Here is a 25,714-nt window from a genome sequence, read left to right on the forward strand (position 1 = left end):
TGGAAAGCATAGTTTACCGATCACACAGTACAGTAAACATTTAAAAAAAGATTTAAAATTAAAAAGATGGACTCAGTTTTAATTTCTCTTTTGTAAATATATGAATAATGTGAACAAAAGAATAACGTAAAACAAAAACGTTCTTAATGATGGATAACTTTATAGAGGAGGCATGTTGTCAACAATAATATTGTAATAAATGTTAACATGTGTTTTTTAATGCAACATGTTTGTAATGTTTTCTGTCTATCGCTTTGTTATTACTGCCCCGAAAACATATTTTAACATGCTTATAGAAAAAATATGGTACATTAATAAACTGTCCTCGTTATAGGACGTTAAAGAAATCGTCCTTGTTGACAATGAACTTTTTACAGATGCGGCATATTCGTGACGTCATGAACGTATCATTAGTAAACAAGACTTTAACAAAAAATAAAATAAATCAAGTTCGTTTTCCAAAATTTACTTCCGATACTATCTTATGATCAACAAAATGCTTATGTCCAAATATGGTAAAATTTCACGATAGTTTAAGGAATGTAGGATCGCTATCAGTGGCGTAGCCAGAGTTGAAATGATGTGGATGTTTCGCCGAGCGGAGCGAGGCGAAAAAAATTTTGCACCTTTTTATGCAGATTTTTTTTTTATTTAAGCACATGTACTCCCCCAGAATCCGACACTAGTTAGATCTTTGTTTAAATTCAAAATACCAACCAATACATATATTTACATTTTTAACCAAATTTTATTGTTTCCTCGAAACTACCATCATTCAATTCATAAATATTTGATGTAAAGTTTCCCACCCAATCTTATATTTGACATATCAAAAACGGACCCCATTACAGCCGCTGTGGTACTTTTGTATAATTTAGGAACTTCGGAATATAGGAACTGAAGTGACTTCTCTTTCCAGGAACTTGAGTCTACAACCTTGGGTTTTTAATTTTTGATTACTAAGCTAAACGCGTTGCAGGAGACATATGTCTTTGACAATTTGAAAATTAGTCGTAATCAAATAGTTTTAACCAGTTATGACCCTTTGAAATATAAATTGTAATGGAAATCCCATTTCATTTGCTGTGTAGCTTTTATTTCTCTTAAGATATTGAAAATAAAACAGAAATAAGAAAAACAATGTTTTTTAGCTCACCTGTCCCGAAGGGACAAGTAAGCTTATGCCATCACTTGGCGTCCGTCGTCGTCCGTCGTCTGTCGTCGTCTGTCGTCGTCGTAAACTATTTCAAGAATCTTCTCCTCTGAAACTACTGGGCCAAATACTTTCAAATTTTAACTGAATGTTCCTTAGGGTATCTAATTTATAAATTGTATCCGAAGTTTTGATCTATCAACAAACATGGTCGCCATTGCTAAAAATAGAACATAGGGGTCAAATGCAGTTTTTGGCTTATAACTCAAAAACCAAAGCATTTAGAGCAAATCTGACATGGGGTAATATTGTTTATCAGGTCAAGATCTATCTGCCCTGAAATTTTCAGATGAATCAGACAACCCGTTGTTGGGTTGCTGCCCCTGAATTGGTAATTTTAAGGAAATTTTGCTGTTTTTGGTTATTATCTTGAATATTATTATAGATAGAGATAAACTGTAAACAGGAATAATGTTCAGCAAAGTAAGATTTACAAATAAGTCAACATGACGGAAATGGTCAGTTGACCCCTTTAGGAGTTATTGCCCTTTATAGTCAATTTTTAACCATTTTTCGTAAATCTTAGTAATCTTTTACAAAAATCTTCTCCTCTGAAACTACTGGGCCAAATACTTCCAAACTTTAACTGAATGTTCCTTAGGGTATCTAGTTTGTAAATTGTATCCGAGGTTGTGATCTATCAACAAACATGGTCGCCATTGCTAAAAATAGAACATAGGGGTCAAATGCAGTTTTTGGCTTATAACTCAAAAACCAAAGCATTTAGAGCAAATCTGACATGGGGTAATATTGTTTATCAGGTCAAGATCTATCTGCCCTGAAATTTCCAGATGAATCAGACAACCTGTTGTTGGGTTACTGCCCCTGAATTGGTAATTTTAAAGAAATTTTGCTGTTTTGGGTTATTATCTTGAATATTATTATAGATAGAGATAAACTGTAAACAGCAATAATGTTCAGCAAAGTCAGATTTACAAATAAGTCAACATGACGGAAATGGTCAGTTGACCCCTTTAGGAGTTATTGCCCTTTATAGTCAATTTTTAACCATTTTTCGTAAATCTTAGTAATCTTTTACAAAAATCTTCTCCTCTGAAACTACTGGGCCAAATACTTCCAAACTTTAACTGAATGTTCCTTAGGGTATCTAGTTTGTAAATTGTATCCGAAGTTATGATCTATCAACAAACATGGTCACCATTGCTAAAAATAGAACATAGGGGTCAAATGCAGTTTTTGGCTTATAACTCAAAAACCAAAGCATTTAGAGCAAATCTGACGTGGGTAATATTGTTTATCAGGTCAAGATCTATCTGCCCTGAAATTTTCAGATGAATCAGACAACCTGTTGTTGGGTTGCTGCCCCTGAATTGATAATTTTAAGGAAATTTTGCTGTTTTTGTTTATTATCTTGAATATAATTATAGATAGAAATAAACTGTAAACAGCAATAATGTTCAGCAAAGTAAGATCTTCAATTAAGTCAATTTGACCAAAATTGTCAATTGACCCCTTAAGGAGTTATTGCCCTTTAAAGACTTTTTTCACAATTTGTTCATCATGTTGACTTACTTTAAAAAATCTTCTCCTTTGAAACTGCTGTATCAATTTCAGCCAAACTTAGGCTAAATGAGTTTCAGAGTATCTAGTATAAATTTTATATTTTATTTCCTTGTATGTCAAGAAACATAGCTCCTATGGCTAAAATAGAACATAGGAGAAAATGATTATTTTTTTGGCTTTTGAAGAAAATAGGACGATCCAAAAAACATTTAAATAAATTGAAAAGCCAAAATAATCATTGATGAGAGATTTAACCAAAAGAATTAAGGTGAGCGATTCAGGCTCTTGAGAGCCTCTTGTTTTAGTTATTCCCTTGTTCATTGCCCTTTGATAGATAAAATATGAAATGTAATGTGCATGGCGGGGAACATTGGATCTTTGTTCTTTACGGATTGAAAATAAAATTAGTATTTGAACCTAGATGGACACGGGAATTCGTAAGCCTAGGACTAGCCTATTACAATTGATTTTTGTTATCACGTCGTTTACCATGTCGTAAGAAACGATACGATCATGGTGTTTCAGTTATTAGTTGCTATAGTCAAATGAGAAGCCATCACTCCACTAGGTTCAATTTCAGATGAAACATGTCCACGGGTCTCCGTATCAGTCCTCTCCGCTTTTTTTTACGAGCAAAAACTTGAAACACTATTCTGCGATTCAACTATCTTGTTTACATAAACTAAATTATCCGAAATGAAAGACCAGGCATACTGCTTCGAAAATGACTGGACGTTAATCTTATATCCCAGCCTTGTTACATTTGGATACTTCCGAGTTAAACTGCTGCTATTTTTTTTTTTTTGGTCAAAATGATGTGAATGCTTGAGCATCTGAGCATACATGCAAGCTACGCCACTGGCTATGTCTCGCCTTTTATACGACAAAAGTCACAGGCTCTACAAAAATAACCCACGATGATGTAAAATGACTTGTATTTTTGTTTTCTCACGAAAACTCATTAAATAAATTTAATCCTTGTATAATAACAAAAATCTTAAACAGTTTTGTACATATTTAAAAACTTGTTCACGGCCATTTATAAACTTTCAAAATGCAACATGTTCATGATAATTTGTTAAATTTTACCTCATTATGCTTTTAACATACATTAAAAAATATAGCGTAACTAATTATAATAACGTTAAGCAAAAGTCAGAAAAAAAACTACCCCACCATTTCCTTCCAAGAAAAAAAGAAGAAAAAAGAAAAAAAAAAACTAAGAATGACAGTAATGAAGTGAAGTGCATATAACCCAGACCTGTAGGGAGTTCAACGTAAAAACACCTATTCTTAGATCGACCAGTTATTTATAGTGATGTTTACATGGCTTTGGCCTTGAAACAAATAACGGTACTTCAGTTGATTGTTATGACCATGACCTGTATATCTTTTGTGATAACAAGAAAAATAGTATAAAATGCAACCGATTAAACGTATTTACATTTAGAAGCTTTATTTTGCGAAATTGTTTCTTGGTTTCTCTATTGGTTTTCATTGCGAAACTGATTTTTTTCCCATGGTGTAATCTTCAGTTTAATTCATACAAAAATTCTTAACATAAACCACATGGTCACTTGACTAACTCCGCAAGTTCCTTAACATTTAGTCTATCCTTCAACACAAATTAAAATTTGATCGTTGCTCCGTATTATACATAGGACTAAACAGTAAAAAAATAAGTTTTATGGCAATAATAGTTTGAAGCATATTTAATTTTAAACAAGAAAAAGTATTTTTTTTCGTGTCTTTGTATGTTGTGATGTTACATTATTGTTTCAGGTAAGGGTGAAGGTTGGCACCTATTAAAACGTTTAAACCCGCTGCATTTGTTTGCACCTGTCCTGAGTCATGAATCTGATATTCAGTGGTTGTCATTTGTTGTTATTATACTTCACGTTAAAATGACATATTTTGATTGGCTGATACTAGGATGTTAATTTACTCTCACATGGCTGAGAGGGTGACATTATTTTTAATGTTACCCTCTCGTCTAGACCAATATATAAATAACACATAGCTGAGAGGGTGATAGAGCAGATTATTACCCCAAGAAAACATTGTCAACCGCGGCGAAGCCAAGGTTGACAATGCTTTTTCGAGGGGTACCAATCTGCTCTATCACCCTCTCAGCTATGTGTTATTTAATTTATTATACTGAATGTTCTATCATTGTAGTCTTTTGCAGATTAATTTTATTTTAAAAGTATTTTCTAAGACGTCAGGTAAATCTACATAACAACGTTACTGGTTTTAGAAAAAAATGACAAAGTTAAGCAAGATGTTTTATCTTTTATTTTTATTTTAAATAATAGAATCTGAGCCAAAACGTAGAAATTTAGCATTGTATTTTTGATTGGTCTAGACGAGAGGGTAACATTAAAAAAAATGTCACCCTCTCAGCCGCGGTTGACAATGTTTTCTTGGGGTAACAATCTGCTCTATCACACTCTCAGCCATATGTTATTTATATAATGTGATTCATGAATGTTTCTTTTTCTCGTATTTTAAATAGATTAGACCGTTGTTTTTTTTTCGTTTGAATAGTTTTACACAAGTAATTTTTTGGGGTGCTTAATAGCTTGCTGTTCGGTGTGAGCCAAAGCTCCGTGTTGAAGACACTTTGACCTGTAATTGTTTACTTTTACAAATTATGACTTGCATTGAGAGTTCTCTCTTTGGCACTCATATCACATCTTCTAATACCTAAGTAATCTTTTAGCTATGTTTGAGTATACCTCCGTCCGACGTGATTACAACCCTCGAAAATTATGAACATATGATCTTAATTACATTTAAAAACTGATCAAATACTATGTAGTTTATAATAAAGCCCTGGTCACAACGAACCAACGACACATCCATGCAGCGCCACGACATGAAAATTGGTCAAATCGTGGGTCATTTGTGATCATCGTACGACAGTCGCACGATATTTTGAGCATCATGGCGCTGTCGTGTGTCGTGGGACGAAAATTGGACATGCACCTTTTTTGCTCTACGATGTTTTGTCGTGTCACTGTCTGGTGGCTGTCGTGATAGTGTCTTACCACAGTCGTGCGACTGTCGTGCGATAAACACATTGTCGTGGGTACCAACATAAGCCATTTTAATAGAGAAAAATCGGACTAATGTTGCACGATTGTCGTACGACAATCCCACGACTGTTGCAAGACACTCGTGATACAGTCGCACGATTGTCTGACGAATACCAAATTTCGTACGATGTCCGCACAATATTGATGGTCTGTCGTACGACTGTTGTACGTTCGTCGTAAAACATATTTTTGTTTTATTTAGAAGACTACAATTCGGAGGGAATGAATGTTTGGAAAAACATACCGTACGCCGTATAAATAGGATGGCTATACCATCTGAACGATTCCAGTTGGCCTTGCTGAATATGCGCCTTGCCGTACTCCAACAAGAACAAAATATGGTCCTGTTAGCGTTGATTCGAGCCCGTGAATAGTATAGGAACCAACGAAACGCCCGACGTTGGTGGGTTAGGCCATGGATCGAACGGCGCCTGATGTTTGGGCAGTATAGTATACACTTATGCAAGAGTTAGAGCGGGAATCTGCTGTTGATTTCGTTGGATTCATGCAGATGGAGCCTGGCATGTTTCAAAACAGTGCCACGACAGTCCTACGACATTGGCACGAAAGTCGTACGACATTGCCACGACAGTAACACGCGCATTCCATGACATGAAAACCTGAAAAATAGCCCCAAACAACTCATGATTTGTAACACAATTTGTGTTTCATATCATTAATTATTATTATTATTACGGGAGTATTAATCAGGAAATTCATTAAAAAGGAATTACAGCATAACCGAACATTCAATGAAATGTACTCTTTGGACACTTAATAACGATCTGTACGAATATTATAAACATATAACCTGCAGCCAATAAATGACCATGTATACTGTGAAATAACATGTATCCTGCAGGGGTTAATTGTATAGTTTGACAATTAATCACAGACTAGAATTATTCAACACCCAGACTAATACGTAACCGGCCATCAGCTATGGGCCAATGTTTATGGACCACTGGACTATATAAGATCCAGCTTTGGACTTGGACAGGAGGAGAGATTGGTACAAGAGATTGGTACCGGAGATTCCGCCAAGGTCTCCCCCATCATGGGTAGGCTGGAACATATGCGCTTAATATCCAAACGTACTCCATCAGGATTGAAACTATACGATCACGTGCCCGTGTGAGATATTGAACATTCGAACAATTCAACTTTAAAAACAGTTTGTGAACATTCGAACATTTGAACTTTAGAATCTTTCTTGACTTTGTAATTACATAATAAAATATATTTAATCATTACTGACTGTGTCACACAAGTCAAAATTTGATGCCGTTTGACCACGATCGACTTGGATTGTCTAAAATAACGCGAAGGAATATAAAAGGTAAGAACTCAGTTACTTTCATTTTTCTTAATGGACAATCAAGATCTTTCTATGTCAGTACAAAAAGTAGAAATGGCTTTTCAAGGGATGGCACACATATTCAGTAAAGTTTTTAATTCTAAAGGGAGTAAGGCCGTATTTTTTTTAAAAGGCTTAAAATCTGAAGTTTACAAGTAGAAATGGCTTTTCAAGGGATGGTGCCACACATATTAAGTAAAGTTTTTGATTTTAAAGGAATTGAGGCCGTATTTTTAAAAGGCTGAAAATCTGAAGTTTGTTCACGAGTTGTGGTTCAAATAAAACTTTTTATTGAGTGTTTTAAGGTATTATAGGTCAATTTAAAAATTATGAATATTATACACATTTTTTTTTATCAGAATGAAAGGTTATTTTTTTTTATGTGTTATTTTTTGTGAGGTACGTGTTGTTTAAGAGATAGGATAGATTACACATATGATTCTTAAAAAAATAAACCGTTTTTTTTTGTGAAGTTATAGAGAAGCTAGTTTTTAGTTTAAAGTAAATTTGTAAAAAGATAAAATGTCTGATACATTAGCATTTTTTGTTCCGTATTTAATGGGGGTTTTTGGTCATATTATGGGTTGTTTTTTTGAAGATACAGGCAATTATTCTAGAAAACATATGTTTTACGTAAAATTAGTAGAGCACCGGTGTAAATGAAGGTTGAATTAGAACCTTTGGTAGATGAAGTTAAGGGTACATTGAGGATACATTGTTTGCGTATTCTAGCCATTGATAATATTATGGGTTTACGTAGGTTGGTAGTGTGTACGCACATTTGTTTAGAGAAAACAAATAGTCTATAATTTTAGATTCCAACCCCTTCTTCGGTTGATTAACGGTACATTGAGGATACATTGTTTGCGTATTCTAGCCATTGATAATATTATGGGTTTACGTAGGTTGGTAGTGTGTACGCACATTTGTTTAGAGAAAACAAATAGTCTATAATTTTAGATTCCAACCCCTTCTTCGGTTGATTAACATAAGTGATGTTAGTAATTAAATGGTGCAAGTTTTTTTTTTATAGGTTAGACAATACTTGGTCATGTTTTATGAAGATTTAAGCCCAAGGCGAAGCCGAGGGCTTAAATCTTCATAAAACATGATCAAGTATTGTCTGACCAATTTAGAACATATTCACACTTTCGAGTGACCTTACAAAACTATCCTTACCCATTGTAATATTAAAACCTAAATAAGAGTTCACTTTTTATAATGAACTAAATATAAAACATAGGTAATGATCATTTCAATGAATGAAACGAAATAGCACGGACATAGTTAGTGAAGGATAAATTGTTTTTCTTCTGCTTCAGGTAAATTTTAATACTCATATATCTTTACATTTTTTTATTTTTTAAAGCAACACAATGTTTTATAAATCCCCTTTTTGGAATTTGATTTTTTTTTCTATAGATATAAAACTCTGTATGAATATTTGAATTCAGACCATTCAACATTAAATGCTTACTTTTTATTGATAAATATAAATGTATTGCGTTTCTCCGACAACAACCCTTTGCTTTATATATCAGCAGTCTGGCATTGTGTTTTTTTGAAGGAAAGAAAATTAATTCTCTCAAATGTAAGGTATGTAAATTAAATAAATATCATTTTATTTATCCTTACCATTTTTTTGTGTATTCTATTATGTGTACCATTAGAAAATGCATGAAATTTTGCAAAATTCAAAATGTTTTTATTTTAATCTTTTCTCTTTCACCTTTAATCATTAGGCTATTTTCCCAAGGAAAATGCCTTAGGGGATTGTACACTTCGTTAGTGCAGCTATTAAGGGTTCACTTTCATAATTAACTGACAATGAAAAGTCATTCATGTATAGCATTTCATAGCATGGAAAACCATATACTAAGAAAATTAAGAGGGCAAAAAACTGACTTTTCATTGGACGAGAAGGGGTGAGTATGTTCTAATTATGGTGTTAGATTACGCCATATTCACATATTGTTTTTAAATAGGAAAAGAGACGTATCTTCAGAAAATAGCACATAAATATGTTTTGCCCTCAGGGATTTACATACTAGTATTGTTGTGGTAGATTGATATTAAATTAAAAAAAAAGAAAGAGAGACATACGAACGTAACGAGAAAATTTAAGTGAAATAGATAATTGATATTAAAGGAAAACTAGCTTTACAGTAAAATTGAAATTTTTCATGAACACTTTAATATGAGGATTATTATTAAAAATTAAGATAAGAATAAGGAAATAATTAATTAAGGAAAAAAGAATCTTAACGATGTGTTTTGTTCATTAATAGGCATAGATTTTTGTTAATTGTTTTAGTTTTTAAGATGTTAGTTAAGTTTTAAAATCAGATTTCAACTTATACCCTAACACTGAGCCGTATTGAAATGTATAAATAGGATAGGCAGTAGGTTTGAAATTTTAAAACAAATGAAAAAAAATTATTAGATATATAAAAAAGGAAGGAATCATTATGATGAGGAAACTATATATTAATTTTGGAAAAATGTTATAGATTACAGAGAACGACATTTTTTTCTCAACAACGTGTTGTTGCTGTCAAATATGAAATATAGTCAGTAACCAATTGCACAAGATATAGTTAACATTTTATCAATGGAATCTTAATTTTCTTTTAAGAGTGATGAGAATAAATCTGTGGTCTGTATCTTATGTTTAGCGTTAAAATTAATTAATGAGGAACTAAAATTAAATAAGTAAAAGTATTACAATTGGTATCAAAGTAACACATATAATTTTAGTATCATGTAGGTGTAGGGGTTATAGAAAAGGATCAAATTATATATTTTTTTAATTTGTGAATTTTTAAATCTATTTTTTATGTCTTGTGTTAATAAACATATCTTTGTTTTTATTATGTAGGATTTTTAAAACTTGTAGAAGTTGTATACAACAGATTCCCCTTTTTATTTTATTTTTGTTTTAATGGATAATTCGATATAAAAAAAGAACGTATTGTATTGATGTATATGTAGAAATTGTTTTACAAAATATTGCTAGGCTTGGACAATCATGCGAACTCAAGGCGAGTGAACAAACTATCAATAATCTGATAGATGATAAATAATAGAAAAAAAAATAAAAATAAGGGGAAGTAAAAAAGTTTTAGTTTGTCCAAATTGAGATAAATTTATCAGTGGGGTTTAGGTGCGATCTTCATTGGAATAGCCATATTTTTGTACTGTTAATTAATTAAGAATATATCTTGGTTAGCCAAAAAGAATGTTGTGAGTTCTGCGTTCTATTGCCACGAACAATTGGGTAAAAACAAATGGTGTCTTCGCAATTGGTTGGAATAGATGTTACTGATAACAGAGAGATGTCTTCCTCCGCGCCATTGGTCATGGACAAAATTTAACCGAATGCCGATGTTAACAGCCTCTTAAGAAGGACGAACCAACCAGCTAGATGCGTCAAAAACTACGTAATGGAAATGATGATGACGACACTTGTACAAAGATGTGCGCCCTTTCCAGCAGTTGATGAACTTTATACTATGATGGTGACGGAAATAAAACATGAACTATTTATACTGAAATATTGAACTTATGATTCGAATGAACAATGTGTAAATATATCCAGATATTGGACTAGATGAATGTGATGAACTTATTATATTATGATATTGGACTTATAGAACTTTATAAACTTTGATATGTGGTGATGGTTACCGGAAACCTTACAATGAACTATTAGGATAATCTACAGGACGAAAAACTATATATATACCGTATTTTATTGAACTTTCGTTCTATTTTGGATGGAAGGCATAATATGTAACACAATTTGTGTTTCATATCATTAATTATTATTATTATTACGGGAGTATTAATCAGGAATTCATTAAAAAGGAATTACAGCATAACCGAACATTCAATGAAATGTACTCTTTGGACACTTAATAACGATCTGTACGAATATTATAAACATATAACCTGCAGCCAATAAATGACCATGTATACTGTGAAATAACATGTATCCTGCAGGGGTTAATTGTATAGTTTGACAATTAATCACAGACTAGAATTATTCAACACCCAGACTAATACGTAACCGGCCATCAGCTATGGGCCAATGTTTATGGACCACTGGACTATATAAGATCCAGCTTTGGACTTGGACAGGAGGAGATATTGGTACAAGAGATTGGTACCGGAGATTCCGCCAAGGTCTCCCCCATCATGGGTAGGCTGGAACATATGCGCTTAATATCCAAACGTACTCCATCAGGATTGAAACTATACGATCACGTGCCCGTGTGAGATATTGAACATTCGAACAATTCAACTTTAAAAACAGTTTGTGAACATTCGAACATTTGAACTTTAGAATCTTTCTTGACTTTGTAATTACATAATACAATATATTTAATCATTACTGACTGTGTCACAGATTGTCGTACGACTGTCGCACGACCGACTTACGACAGTACACGTACAATTCTTTTTTCTCTGACGTGTACCCATTGTGGACATGTCGTAGCTGATGTGACCACACGAAATATTTTTTTGACATTTTGCACGACAGTGCCACGACAACTGTTTTATACATGTATAGATCTTCCACGACAAAAAATCGTACGATCTGTTGCGACCGGTCTTAAGAGTTAAAAGCAAGTGAGTGCATGTAGCGAGGGACGGAAGCACTTAAATGTCAATGCAATATGATTTGAAAAATCAAAAAGATTGTATCAGGTTTTGCAAGAAAATTCTTCTTCTTCTTCAAAAAAAAAAACCCAAACTTAATAACAGTCGATATCCCCTAAAAAAGGAGGACACAAGGGTGGACATATATTTTTTAGGTGATCGTGACGTCATCAACGTTGTTTAATTATTTATTCATTAAAATGGAATTTAGAATTAAGTTATAAAGAATAGCTTCAATATTTTCTCTGCCTATTCGAAATAGCCTTAAAAATGTGGAGCCCACTTTTATATACTATTATCACGCTACGAGGGTAATTCAGAGCACAGTGCACCTCAGTTTTGAAGCTATTTCTTCAGGGACAAAAAAATATTACAGTCAGTCATTATAGTAGTTTTAAATGATATTTTAGTCTGAAATGGTATTGACCATTTTGTGGGTCAGGTAAGGTATATAAATCACTGTGATTTCATTTTATCAAGAGTAGGGTTCCAAAAGAAATCAAAATTTATTTTAAGGATATTATTATAGTATCAAGCTATATTTGTTTACCATTGATTATTTATCTAATTCATGTTAAAGTAAATTCCGTTTCTTTTAGGGGCCATGCTGATGGCTATGTATCTGAAGGAACTAAACATTGAGGAAACAACAAATCTGACGCGATCCATGATGGTATCGGGGGACATGCTTATGTGGCCAAAGGAACTTAGAGGCAAACTGGTAGACAAACATAGTACTGGTGGAGTAGGTGACAAAATAAGTCTGGTATTGGCACCAGCTTTAGCAGCATGTGGAATGAAGGTAAGTAGTCTCCCAACAATTACGTCACTGAGTACTAAGGATTTTCTTATCCCCGACATAGATAACCTTAGCCGTATTTGGCACATTTTTTTGAAATTTTGGGTCATCAATGCTCTTCAAATTTGTACTTGTTTGGCTTTCTAACCTTTTTGATCTGAAAATACTGATGATGCTTATGCAGAAGAAACGCGCGTCCGGTACTTTTGATAACTATTTACGTCAAATTGTACGCCTAAATTCACATATTCCGGACGTACCTTAATACAATGTATAAAGGACATTTTATTTCTGAGACAAGTGCCTTTAAGGTATAGAGGATTTTTATTTTGCTGAGAAAAGTGTGCTACATGTATTTGACATAAATACAAAATTGAATAACGCTATATGAGGTGTATTTAATTACGGACAAGATTTGATAGGTCACAAGACAGTTCAAATTTTTGTAAACATCAATCCATTAATGATAGTTAATCGAGCAATCATGGTATTTTTGTTTTTGTTTTATAGGTACCAATGATATCTGGACGAGGACTGGGTCACACTGGTGGAACTCTTGACAAACTTGAAGCTATCCCAGGATTCATAGTTTGTATCGACCAAACCCGTATGCAGGAGATAATTGACAGTGTCGGCTGCTGCATTGTGGGCCAAACAAAATCATTAGTACCAGCAGACAAGATTTTCTATGCAACTCGTGATGTAACAGGGACCATTGATGATACATCTTTAATAGCAGGTAGTTGTTAAAAACTGTTACTAGATAAGACAACTGACAAAAGCACTAGATAAGAAACAAGTAAAAGCACCAGACAAGAAACTGGTAAAAACACCAAATAAGAACACTGGTAAAAGCATTATATAAGAAACTGGTTAAAGCACTTAATATGACAATTTAAATCATAAATATTATACAGATGCAGCATATAAAGCACACTGTTGGAAATTATTGTTTGCATTCATATGTAGTTAAACTCGAAAGGGGGGGTCAATTTAATTCACAAAAACTGAAAATTGCATTGAGAAAAAAAAAGCAATATGTTAAATTGTTCCATGCCTTCGAAGCGCCGCTTTTCTATATTTACCATCATCATGAATGTTCAAAGCCGAATATTTAGCCGAGAATGAATAAGAACCGAAGCAGTTGGAGTTTTCCCCGAGTTTAATTTCATATGTATACCTTATCAGTGTATCAGTTCTATTAACATGATTAACGTATTAAACGTATCATATAATATGATTGCAGTAGAAATTTCAATATATTTTAAGAACACATGATAACACTTAATTAAAAAAAAACAGTATGGTTACTAGTATGGCTGAAAATAACCTGTGCTATACATATTTCAGCTTCTATAATTTCCAAGAAAGCCGCAGAACAGGTTGGGGCTTTAGTACTAGATGTTAAATGTGGAAAGGGATCCTTTAACAAAACAGAGACAGCAGCCCGAAAACTAGCATCGAAAATGGTAAGAGAATATTATCAATCTATTTAATTCATAATTGTTAATTTAGTAACGTCTATTGTTTTATTAATTGATATCGATGTAATGTGTGTTTATTCAATGTATGGGTGCCTAGTTCTCCTGAACCGGTAATCACTCAAGGGATTAATTTTTGTAATTATACTGCACTCGTTCTATTTGAGCAGTCAAAATGCGTTGACTGTATATTTCTATGTCATATACAGTCACTGACCCGATATCACTTTTCCTCATGAATATTTAAATAGAAATTGCCGAAATAATATTAAATTATTCATACGACCTCTTCAACCTGTTCTTGTTTCAAATGCATACAACGATGCGTGGAACGACTCAACATTGTTTCTTTTGCAATTATTGGAAAAACATATTTAATTTGTTAATAATTTTTGTTTGCAACCTATTAATCATTATGTTTTATGCTTATGGTTGATATTTAAGTCCATACTCCAACGATTTCGTTCACCATCGAGTGTTGGTTTCAACAGGTAAATGTAAATTTCATTGTGTTGTATATTTCTCCGCGAGCATGATGTGAGGTCTTTTTAAAGGGTATTTCCCCCAATATTTAAATCAAATAAATAACCTTAACGCATTAAACAACAATTGAAAATGTTTTTTTTATATTGCAGTATAAAGACAATAATAGTGCATTGACTTGACATATCAACGATATAAGGATTCGGCCCGAAACGGGGAAATAGCTCGGCACAGCCTCGCATTTCCCCGTTTCTAAGCTTCATCCTTATATCGTTGATATGTCAAGTCAATGCACTATTATTGTCTATTTACTACAAATGAAAAACATTTTGTCTACTTTCATTTAACATCTTTTAACCATATTCAACTCTGATAAATCGATTAAGAAGACAATTACAGGAAGCAAACAAACAAAACTGAAGGTATCACATGATTTCGACAAGTAGCTAATGCCTTTACTTGCATATGCCAATATAATATCGTCTATCATAGACCTTTTTAAAGCATCGTATGCTTTTGCCCTAGATTAGCATTCTGATGCTGTTTATATTGATATCTTAAATTTTGTTATATATTAAATAAAATGATTTTCTTTTCTTATAAAATCTTCTAACATGTTCACTCACAAAGTAAGTAAGCACAAGATTGGATAAATATGTCTCAGTCAAATTATTCTGACTCGTACGCTTTTTCTGAAGAATGCATCGAAATTGACTGAAGAAGTAAATACCCGATTAAAAGTTTGGATTGACCCAGCTGGTGCTCTAATCCATTACGTCCAGAACTCGAGGCGATCATGCTATGACTTGTTAAACTGCATGTTTGATTATAGGAACACCATATGTTGTAACATATATACACCTCGCCAAAAGTGAAGCAACACCTTATAAATTTTCCAGAATCGTTTTTTACTGAATTCGTAACTTATTGAATTATTGATACAATGAACTGAATTTGTGTTTTTATAAGAAAACATATAGATTGTTAATTGAAAAGTGAAAGTTTGGACTGTTTTCATGATTGAACTTTTGACTGTTTCATTTTTGGCAAATGTTTGTAAAATGGCAAAATAAAATACAAGATAAAGTTTCAACTTTATAAACTGAACTTTTTATAAAGTTTGCTCTGCACTACACACACTATTCTTTTCAAAACTCGAGAGTGACAATTTGTGAATAAATTAAAGTACAATTTAGGTCAGTAGCGGTTGTATCCTCCACGCTTCCGGAAAAATTCAGCCACACGTCGTCTCGTGCTTTGAACTAAGTGTCGTAATGTTCTTACAGAAATTTTTTGCCATTCATCAAGGCTGTTCGTATTTCATGTAAATTCTTACTGACTGGAATCCTGTTGTTGACTTTTCGAGCAATATCATCTCAAACATGCTAAATGGAAACCATATCCGGTGGTATGGGTGGCCAAGGAATCGTGCCAACTGCCTCCTGGCGTAATTTTTCGGATACAGTGCGTTCTATGTGTGGTCTAGCATTATCGTCCATGAATATCGGTCTAGTTCCTAGATTGTTATTGTCGAAATGTGGCACAACGATATCTCGGATGATTTTAACGCGATATTTTTAACCCGTTATAGTCCGGTCCAGACCATAAAGGTCAATTTTTCAGTAGAATACAAAACATCCCCAAACTGTCAAATCCCCACAACCAAACGCTGTAGTAACATGGATTTGATGTTTCTTGTATGCTGTATCCCGAGGGCGCCATACGCGCATGTGCCCATCAATATGATGTAGGAGGAATCTGCACTCGTCAGACCAATGGACTTGACGCCATTGTCTCATAGTCCTATTGCGGTGATCACGTGATCACTGATGTCGAGCCTGACGATGCCTACGAGTCAGCAATGGTATTTTTACTGGTCTACAGGCACGTAAATTGGCACAATTTAGTCGGCGGTTAAAAGTTACATTTCATTGCAATTAACTGGGAAAGAAAAAACGTTTATGTAGCTTTCAAAAACCCATTTTTTAGTGTACCTAGCAATAAAACTCAGACCTGAATTTTTACCAGTCGATTAACAATAGATTAACAAAATATATGGAAACAAAGCAGTATCAAATTTAATTGTAAAACAAAAAGTAGAAGCAAAAACATTTAGGTGTTGCTTAACTTATGGCGAGGTGTATATATGCAAATGCCAGAAACGATATAGGTATTACCCGAAATGAAAATCCAAAATTTACAGTATGGTTTCGAATTCCGCTTCTAAAGGAACTCTCGCATTTAATTGTTATTTCATTGAAGGTTAACATTGGAAATGGACTTGGGGTTAAAACAGTTGCATTACTTACAAAAATGGATTCGCCTATAGGGAATGCTATTGGAAATGCTCTTGAAGTTGTCGAAGCAATCGAATGTCTCCATGACAACGGACCTGATGATATCATGGATCTTGTTTATAGTTTAGGTAATTGATTTATACTGGACTTCCCAATGTTTTAGTCTCTAATTATAACAAAGATATGTTTTTTTCATTTTTTATTATTTAAACAATATTATGTAAGATTAAAAAAAGGCAACAGTATTATACAGCTGTTCGAAGTTCATAAATCGATTGAGAAAAAAACAATCCGGGTTACAAACTAAAACTGAGGGAAACACATCAAACATAAGAGAACTACGACACAACAGAAACACAACATTTAAATGTAACGCACACAGAAACGAGCTATAATATAACAATGGCCATTTTCCTGAATTGGTACAGGACATTTTAATAAAAAAAAATGGTGGGTTGAACTATGTTTTGTGGCATGTCAAACCTCCCGCTTTTATGGCAATGTTAAATATAAAATTAAAATGCCAACATTACATGATAATAGGAATACAAAAAAATGTGAGAACATATAGGACAGAGAAACACACGAATAATATCTAAAAAAAGGCGCCAGTTTGAATTGCTTTTTTGATTAGTGAAAAAAAACTGTCAGTCAGTTCACTGTCCTTTCCCTTTTAAGCTTTTAAAATTTGTTGAAGAATTATTCATAACCTGTTTATAACCAAATATCTGAGAATCACAGAAGACTAAAATAATTACTTTTTTATAGGAGCACAAGTATTGCATCAGAATTGTAAGACACTCTCCATAACAGAAGCTCGCCACCAAATGATTGACATCATATCTTCTGGCGCTGCATTAAGAAAGTTCAGAGACATGATTGTTGCCCAGGGAGTATCAGAACCAATTGCAGATAGTCTCTGCGAGCCTGGAGCGGATATGTTCAAGATTCTACCAAAAGCTCAAAATGTTACTCCAATAATTTGCAAGAAAGAAGGTATGTTTTCTTTTTAATGATATACGATACATCAGTAGGGCTATCACTGATGATAACCCATCCTAATGTATCAACTTGCTTTAAAAAATGTAAAAATGTCGTAGAAATACGCTACCGCAATCAAATCAGGTGCTTGAATGTGGAAGCAAACTAGAGGTGCTATTCCTGGAAGCACAAAATAGCAGTTTCCTATCATAAATTCGAGGCAAATTAAGATTGGTTACTTTCAAATTACAACTAAGTTCCAATATAAATCACTGTAATTCGTACATTTATTAACGTTGATATAATGAACGACGTAAATTGCTTCCCGACGATGTTGCATTTATCATATACGGTGACCTTATTTGAGTCAAAAAGAAAATAGAACGTCCAACATTTAAAAAGACTTAGGATTTTGGCTTTTTACTTACATATGAGCAGATTTTATTTATTTTGCGGCAATTGTGAACTGTTTCAAGAATGTTGTTTTGAAATTACACCATCTACGGGTAATCTTTTTTCTGTATGCATTTATCGACGAATATCCAATCTTTTAAACTGTTATTGTTGCCTCTAGTTTGTAAATTACAATTATTTCAAAGATTATCATACCACTGTCAGAAATCTTGTTGATGGCATGTATGATCTGTTTCGCTCTGCTTTATGGGAGCAGAATTACTTTTGACACTATACAATTCTTTGATATGATTATTATTTTTATGGAGATATATTGTAAACAACATACAAAAAAGTAAAATAAAAAAAATACTAAACTTCAAGGAAAATTCAAAACGGAAATCAAATGACAAAAACAAAAGCTCAAACACATTGAGCTAATGAACAACTGTCATAAGCCTGATTATGTTTGAATTATTTAATGTTTACTTTTATAGTTCAATTTTCAAAGCCTAAAATTTAAAACATCATAATTTATATTTTAGGTTCAGTTTTGGAAATAGATTCTTTGAGATGCGCCGAAATTAGTGGTAGACTTGGTGCAGGTAGATTCAAGTCATCAGATCCTATTAATTATGCAGTAGGATTGGAACTGTGTGTACATGTCGGAAGCAAAGTTAAAGAAGGTGGGTGTTAAGTTATTTGGCATATTAGTTTTTAGCTCACCTGACCTGAATTGGTCATTTTAAGGAAATTTTGCTGTTTTTGGTTATTATCTTGAATATTACTATAGATAGAGATAAACTGTAAACAGCAATAATGTTCAGCAAAGTAAGATTTACAAATAAGTCAACATGATCGAAATGGTCAGTTGACCCCTTTAGGAGTTATTGCCCTTTATAGTCAATTTTTAACAATTTTTCGTAAATCTTAGTAATCTTTTACAAAAATCTTCTCATCTGAAACTACTTGGCCAAATTAAACCAAACTTGGCAACAATCATGTTTGGGATATCTAAGTTAAAAAATGTGTCCAGTGACAAGGCCATCCAACCAAGATGGCCGCCATGGCTAAAAATAGCACATAGCGGTAAAATGCAGTTTTTGGCTTATAACTCAAAAACCAAAGCATTTAGAGCAAATTTGATCGGGTTTAATTGTTTATCAGGTCAAGATCTATCTGCCCTGAAATTTTCAGATGGATCAGACAACTGGTTGTTGGGTTGCTGCCCCTGAATTGGTAATTTTAAGGAAATTTTGCAGTTTTTGGTTATTATCTTGAATACTATTATAGATAGAGATAAACTGAAACCAGCAATAATGTTCAGCAAAACAAGACCTACAAATATGTCAACATGACCAAAATTGTCAGTCAACCCCTTCAGGAGTTATTGCCCTTTATAGTCAGTTTTAACAACTTTTTCGTCATTTTTTGTAACTTGTACAAAAATCTTCTTCTCTGAAACTACTGTGCCAAATTTAAACTAACTTGGCCACAACCATAATTGTGGTATATAGTTTTAAAAATGTGTCAGATGACCCCACCTACCAAACAAAATGGACGACATGACTAAAATTAGAACATAGTGGTAAAGTGCAGTGTTTGCTTTATATCTTTGAAACTAAGACATTTAGGGCAAATCTTTCAAGATTTAAATGTCCATCAGAATAAGATCTATCCCCTCACAAATTTTCAGATGAATCCTACAACCCGTTGTTGGGTTGCTGCCTTAAAATTGATAATTTTAAGGAAATTTTGCAGTTTTTGGTTATTATCTTGAATACTATTATAGATAGAGATAAACTGTAAACAGCAATAATGTTCAGCAAAGTAAGATCTACAAATAAGTCAAACATGACCAAAATTGTCAGAGAACCCCTTAAGGAGTTATTGTCCTTTATAGTCAATATTGAACAATTTTTGGTCATTTTTGTAACTTGTACAAAAATCTTCTTTTCTAAAACTATGGGCCAATTTAACCAAACTTGGCCACAATCATTACTAGGGTATCTATTTTAAAAAAAAAGTGTCTAATGACCCCGTCTACCAACCAAGATGGCCGACATCAGTAAATACAGTAACAGGTGAGCGACACAGGCTCTTGAGAGCCTCTAGTTTTGGTTTAAAAATATTTATTAGCAAAACTTATATAACATAATGCATATGAATACTCAACTGGTTTTAATATTTTAGATACAGTTTGGTATGCTCATTATCGTGGATAAAATCTCGAAATTGACAATGGTGGTCGCTTGTAAACTAATATTTGGGATTTGCATTTTCCGGTTGTAAAAATTTTATTTTTGTTTGTGGCAACATTGCGGCACCGCCTGCATAATGAGTTTATATCTCCAAGATGATACCTTTTTTTATGAATGATTGTGTTTTCTATTAAAATATCTTGGTGTACGGTAAATTTGAAAATGAAATTGCTTCCTATATTGACGCTTTCTATAGTAGTAAATGAATTTAAAGCTGAAACGGTCAATTTGGTCTAAACAGGATCTGCAAAATCTGAACAATGAAATATTCACTCACGTTAAGTATTTTAGTGCTTTTTTAGACTTGTCTACTGCGGTAAATTCAGATATGTTCATAGAGTTAGCTTGCAGTCAATTAAGTACTGTTCAGAAGAATTTAATACAGTATGATGTTGATATGTTCAGGTAAATAGCAGCTATTGATCATACACTGAATATATCTGAATTTATTGCAATCAAATTGTTTGAACATAACTGCATTTATCACAGTGGATAAGTGTGACAGAAAGTCTGAAAATAATATTAAAATTTATTATTCAGTCTTTTATGAGCTGTTCAAATCAAAATGACAGTTTTAGATTAAAATTGGTATACTAGCTAACAATAAAATTAAAGAATCCTTGAAAACAGTTTTACGACCGCCAAAATAATTATGTTTTGTCAATGTGTTATGGACCGAGTGTGTTTTGCGATACCTTTTTGATAACCAGAAAAAAAACTTATAGTACATGAGACGTATGTTTTTTCACTAGTAAAACGTCACACAAAGAGTCTAGCTAAACAGAGTGAAAGTTCATTTAAGTTTTTTCACTTTCTTTGTGAGATCCATCTGTGAAAATAAAAATAAGCAGGTATACTCGCCTTTGTTTTGAACATGCCTTGTAGGTCGATATTTTTGTGAATACTTGGTAGACAAATCACGCATAAACAATCCGAAATATGACAGTTGTTATCCATTCGTTTGGTGTGTTTAAGCTTTTGATTTTGCCATTTGGTTCAGGACTTTCCTTTTTGAGTTTTCCTCGGAGTTCAGTATTTTTGTGATTTTAGTTTTTGTATAAGGAATTAATTAAACACAGTCTCAAATACTCAGTATACAAATGTAACGATGTATGCTTGATTTTTTCAGGACAGACTTGGTTGAAGATTCATCATGATGCACCACTTCAGAAGGAGCTGATTGAAAATATTGATTCCATTCTATCATTGGTACCACCTGGTGAAGTTGTCGTAAATGGGTCAAGAATCATTGATGTCGTCTCTTAAATTGAATATTGTCTACACAATTGGAAAAACATGCACTTGGATTTCTGGTTCGACTATAAAATAGCCTACTTAATTAGGCTTAACAATGATACGTGATAATACATACCCTATGGGTCGTGGCTCATTGCTTGAGTATGTGTTCGTACATCAGTGTGTTGACAAATTGTGACTTTAAAATATAAATGTAATTTTAGAAGAAATTGTGGTTGAAAAATGTATTTTAGTCACTATGGCAACCATTTTGTATCACATACCTGTAAATTACAAGTCTTACGGTATAATGGAACAGAATAGAAAAAGGAGAGATCGTGCTATTCATTTTTATATAAAATTTACCATACATGTTTTTAATTGTTTTCTGGATTGAGAGGGTACTGCTTACTTATTTCTTGGCAGCAACCATATAAATAAGAGATCTGTAAAATATAATGAGAACATTATTTGTAGAATGTACTTTGAAGCAAATATTAGTTGAAGTCGTTTGATATAACAGCATTTGTTTAATCCGACCAAACATGCACACTTATATTCGATTGGTTTTTTTTATCAACTAATAACATTCTTTGCAAAAAATTACTTCCATTCATTATGATATAAAGCTAAAATCTTTAACTGAATCTGTAAAAGGGTACTGGTCTTTACACAGGACTACTCCATTTAAAAACGATCGTCGGTTCGACCATGGGTCAGACAAATAAGTATCTGCATTTATATATTAAAAGGATCTGGTAAATGGTTAAATGATGTAAATGAATAAAGTTATCTAGTCAAAACATTGGGTAGATAGGTTACATAATGGGTTTAAAGGAAATGTTTTCTTTATTTAAACTAAATTTCTATGAAAAGTTTTGTTTATTTTGAAATACTTTTTTTGTGAAGACACACTATAATTCTTTGATAGAATTTGATTTATAACTATTGACATTATGATTATTATGTACATAGTCTAATTTTTTGTATTTATTGTATATATGATATGCCAAATAGGGCAACATATTTCTTTATATGTTTTGTTTTATTCACATTATCAAACAAAATACATAAATAATATTTCATATTTTAATGATTGCAAGTTCATTTTTTTTACATTCGTTGTTCGTACATATATTTTGTTTACTCGTATTTTTGATTGCTGTGTAATTTGGTGTACTGTTCGTATTACTATTTGGGGAATCATTTAGTTTAATTTTATCTTTTTGTGTTGATGTCCTTTTTTTGTAAGTCTACAGAAACTTTTAACAAATAATCAGTTTTTCAGTTAAACAAACTAGGGGGGAAAGTTCATAAGTTTGTATAATTGCATAATAAAGATATATTTTAATATTCATCTTCAAGTTCATCAATAAGGTTCTGTTCATCTTCCAGGTTGCTGGTCTCTATTTGAAAGTTCTTGAAACTTTTTCAGTTAACAAATCCATAATTGTAACCAAAGGAAGATAACTCACAATTTTATATTGCAAACTACAGATCTTTTCAGTCGGAAACCAGGTTGAAATAGAACAAAAGAATCGAAGCTCTCTATTAGAGAAGGCGATAAATGTTTACTGTATTGTTTACTATAGTGACAAATTTTTAAAAAGTTAATAGAAACAAACAAAACTGCAATTTTCTTCTCAATTACGAGGTGTTTTATTTCAAAAACACCATTTGCATAAGTTTTCAATTTATCTAGTACATAGTTAAGCAGAACAATTAGATATCAAGTCGACGACATGGGTATCTTTCAAGTTGGATGACAAAAATGCATAACCTCCGATTTTTTTGAAAAAATTACCACGGACGGAAAAGATATCAATCTATTAGTTCAGTAATTTTCGTGTCTGCCCTTCCATTATGTGACTGAAGAAAAAATTCCAAAAAAATAGGTAACAATTGTATCGAAAAGAGAAAATCGAGTGCACTTTTTTTATGTTAGGGCGTGTTTGAGTTGAGTATTTTGTCTTGATATCGTTCAAAGTAAGAATATTTCATACATCGTCTCGCTTCAGATTCTATCATTTTTATAAATTAAAGCTACAGGTTGACTTTATAACACAAAAAAATAACAGTACTAAAAGATGAAATATATGGGTCAAGTGAAATACCTATCTAATGAGTCACACAAACAGGGAAGGTGTGTTCGAATAGCTATTTTTTTTACTGAAAGTACTTGACGACAGTCTTACAAGTTGGATGATGAAAATGCATATCTTCGAAAAATTCTAATTTTTTGTGTGTGATAACTAGGGTTTATAGTCTTCAACCACTAAAAAAATCTAGTCTGCCCTTCCACGAAATATTTAATTAGATTTTTTTTAAATGTTTATGATTTTTCGAAAATTCCACCTAACAACCGATCAGACAATAGTTTTAAGTTGAATCAATGCAGACAAGATCATTAACTGATGCTCATTAGCTAGTTGATACATTTGTCTTTTAAAATATAACTGACATATAAGGATCGTATTGGTGCAATATGGATAAATTTATCAGTTTCCAAGAGCAAAATTGGTAGCGCGTCATCGCTACAATGGCTTCCATTTTTACGATTGTGAAAATGAACTGGCGTAATGGGGAGATAATTTTGACGAAGTAGGATCCTGACTGTTTTCACTGCCAATTATAAAAGAGCATAGGTATTATTAAAAAGATATGGTATGGGGGCCAATGAGAAAATTCTCATTCCAAGTATCTATGAATAAAAAGTAGTTAATTGTAGGTCAAAATTCGGCTTTCAACTCGGAGCATTTGCTCACAAGGAACACGTAGATGTTCACTGTATTATGTATTGTATATCTTTAAAAGTTAAACTAAATTCACATTTAAATATCTTCAAAGATCAAATTAATTCAAGTACATTATAAGTTGTTTTATTTTAGCTATTATAGATTTGTTTTTACTCGTTTTTAACAGTTCAAAATTGCAGCTTTGACAAATTGGGATGAATATTTTATTACTTTTATTGTATTTGTGACATATTCAATGCATTTCTTTTTAAGTACGCAAAATTGTCTCCAAACGTTTACAAAGAGTTCATTCACATGTATACTTACTCTTTCTGATTTCAATTGTTGTAACTTTTATTGGGAGACAGAATCTCATAACATTCGTCTCAACTCGGCCGATTCCGTACCATATAAGGAGAGTAGCAGATCCTACTGAGGATTGCCAATGAATCTCATAAGTATGTGTAAAATGTAGCATTACTTGAATTCTGATTATATCAGACGTTATCATATGGTTGGTTTTGGGATCTTATTTATTTATTATGTCAAATATATTTCGACAGAAGAAAACGACATTTTGATATGTAAAATTGCAACATTGCATTGTATATATTGTGTATATATGTATTGTTTTGAGGAAACATTTCATGTTTACTTTTGTAATAAACACTTTTTATGCGTCTTAACATTATTCTGTCTTTTAATTTGATGGCAGTATGCCGCGGATAAGGATATGAACAACTCTGACATCAGAGTGAATGTCTTAAAGCTCACATATATGACCAAACAGGTGCAAGAGATGTGTATAGCTGCATTCACATCTTCGTTGTAGTTCTTTGTAAATTCCTTTGTCTGATATTTGTGCTTTCTTTTATACTTTTTGTGGTAATCTAATAAGTTTCTTTTTTAATTCCACTGCAATCTTATAACAGTAAGTCCTCCGCATTAGCCCCTCCCCCTGCGTTTCCTTTGGTTGTTTAAATGTCGCGGAAAATCAATTTTAGATTTATTCCATTGGTGTCTGCAGCCACGAAAGGGTTGATGACGGTGAACTGTTGTGAATTCTCATCATTTCTTATTCCGACCTCTCAACTGCAGTGAATGAAGCAACACTACAGACTCAACTACAGTGAATGAAGCAACACTACAACCTCAACTGCAGTGAATGAAGCAACACTACAGCCTCAACTGCAG

General features: G+C 32.8%; 1 protein-coding gene across 2 annotated transcripts in view; it reads left to right on the forward strand.

The window, feature by feature from the left end:
• LOC143047625 (thymidine phosphorylase-like) overlaps positions 1 to 23,136 on the forward strand; it is a 39,644-nt gene extending 16,508 nt beyond the window's left edge. Inside the window, exons 1-8 of one of the 2 annotated variants that reach the window (XM_076220791.1) lie at positions 11,372 to 11,393; positions 12,454 to 12,656; positions 13,164 to 13,392; positions 14,004 to 14,122; positions 16,880 to 17,042; positions 17,683 to 17,910; positions 18,834 to 18,974; positions 21,679 to 23,136. In XM_076220791.1, the coding sequence (XP_076076906.1) occupies positions 11,390 to 11,393; positions 12,454 to 12,656; positions 13,164 to 13,392; positions 14,004 to 14,122; positions 16,880 to 17,042; positions 17,683 to 17,910; positions 18,834 to 18,974; positions 21,679 to 21,815 (1,224 nt within the window). In that variant the 5' untranslated portion in view covers positions 11,372 to 11,389 and the 3' untranslated portion in view covers positions 21,816 to 23,136. Of the gene's footprint in view, positions 1 to 11,371; positions 11,394 to 12,453; positions 12,657 to 13,163; positions 13,393 to 14,003; positions 14,123 to 16,879; positions 17,043 to 17,682; positions 17,911 to 18,833; positions 18,975 to 21,678 lie in introns of those variants that run through there. The other variant, XM_076220790.1, reaches the window with a different exon arrangement.
• The last annotated feature ends 2,578 nt before the right edge of the window (positions 23,137 to 25,714 follow it).

This window comes from Mytilus galloprovincialis, chromosome 10 (genome assembly GCF_965363235.1).
Source record: "Mytilus galloprovincialis chromosome 10, xbMytGall1.hap1.1, whole genome shotgun sequence".
NCBI lineage: Eukaryota > Metazoa > Mollusca > Bivalvia > Mytilida > Mytilidae > Mytilus > Mytilus galloprovincialis.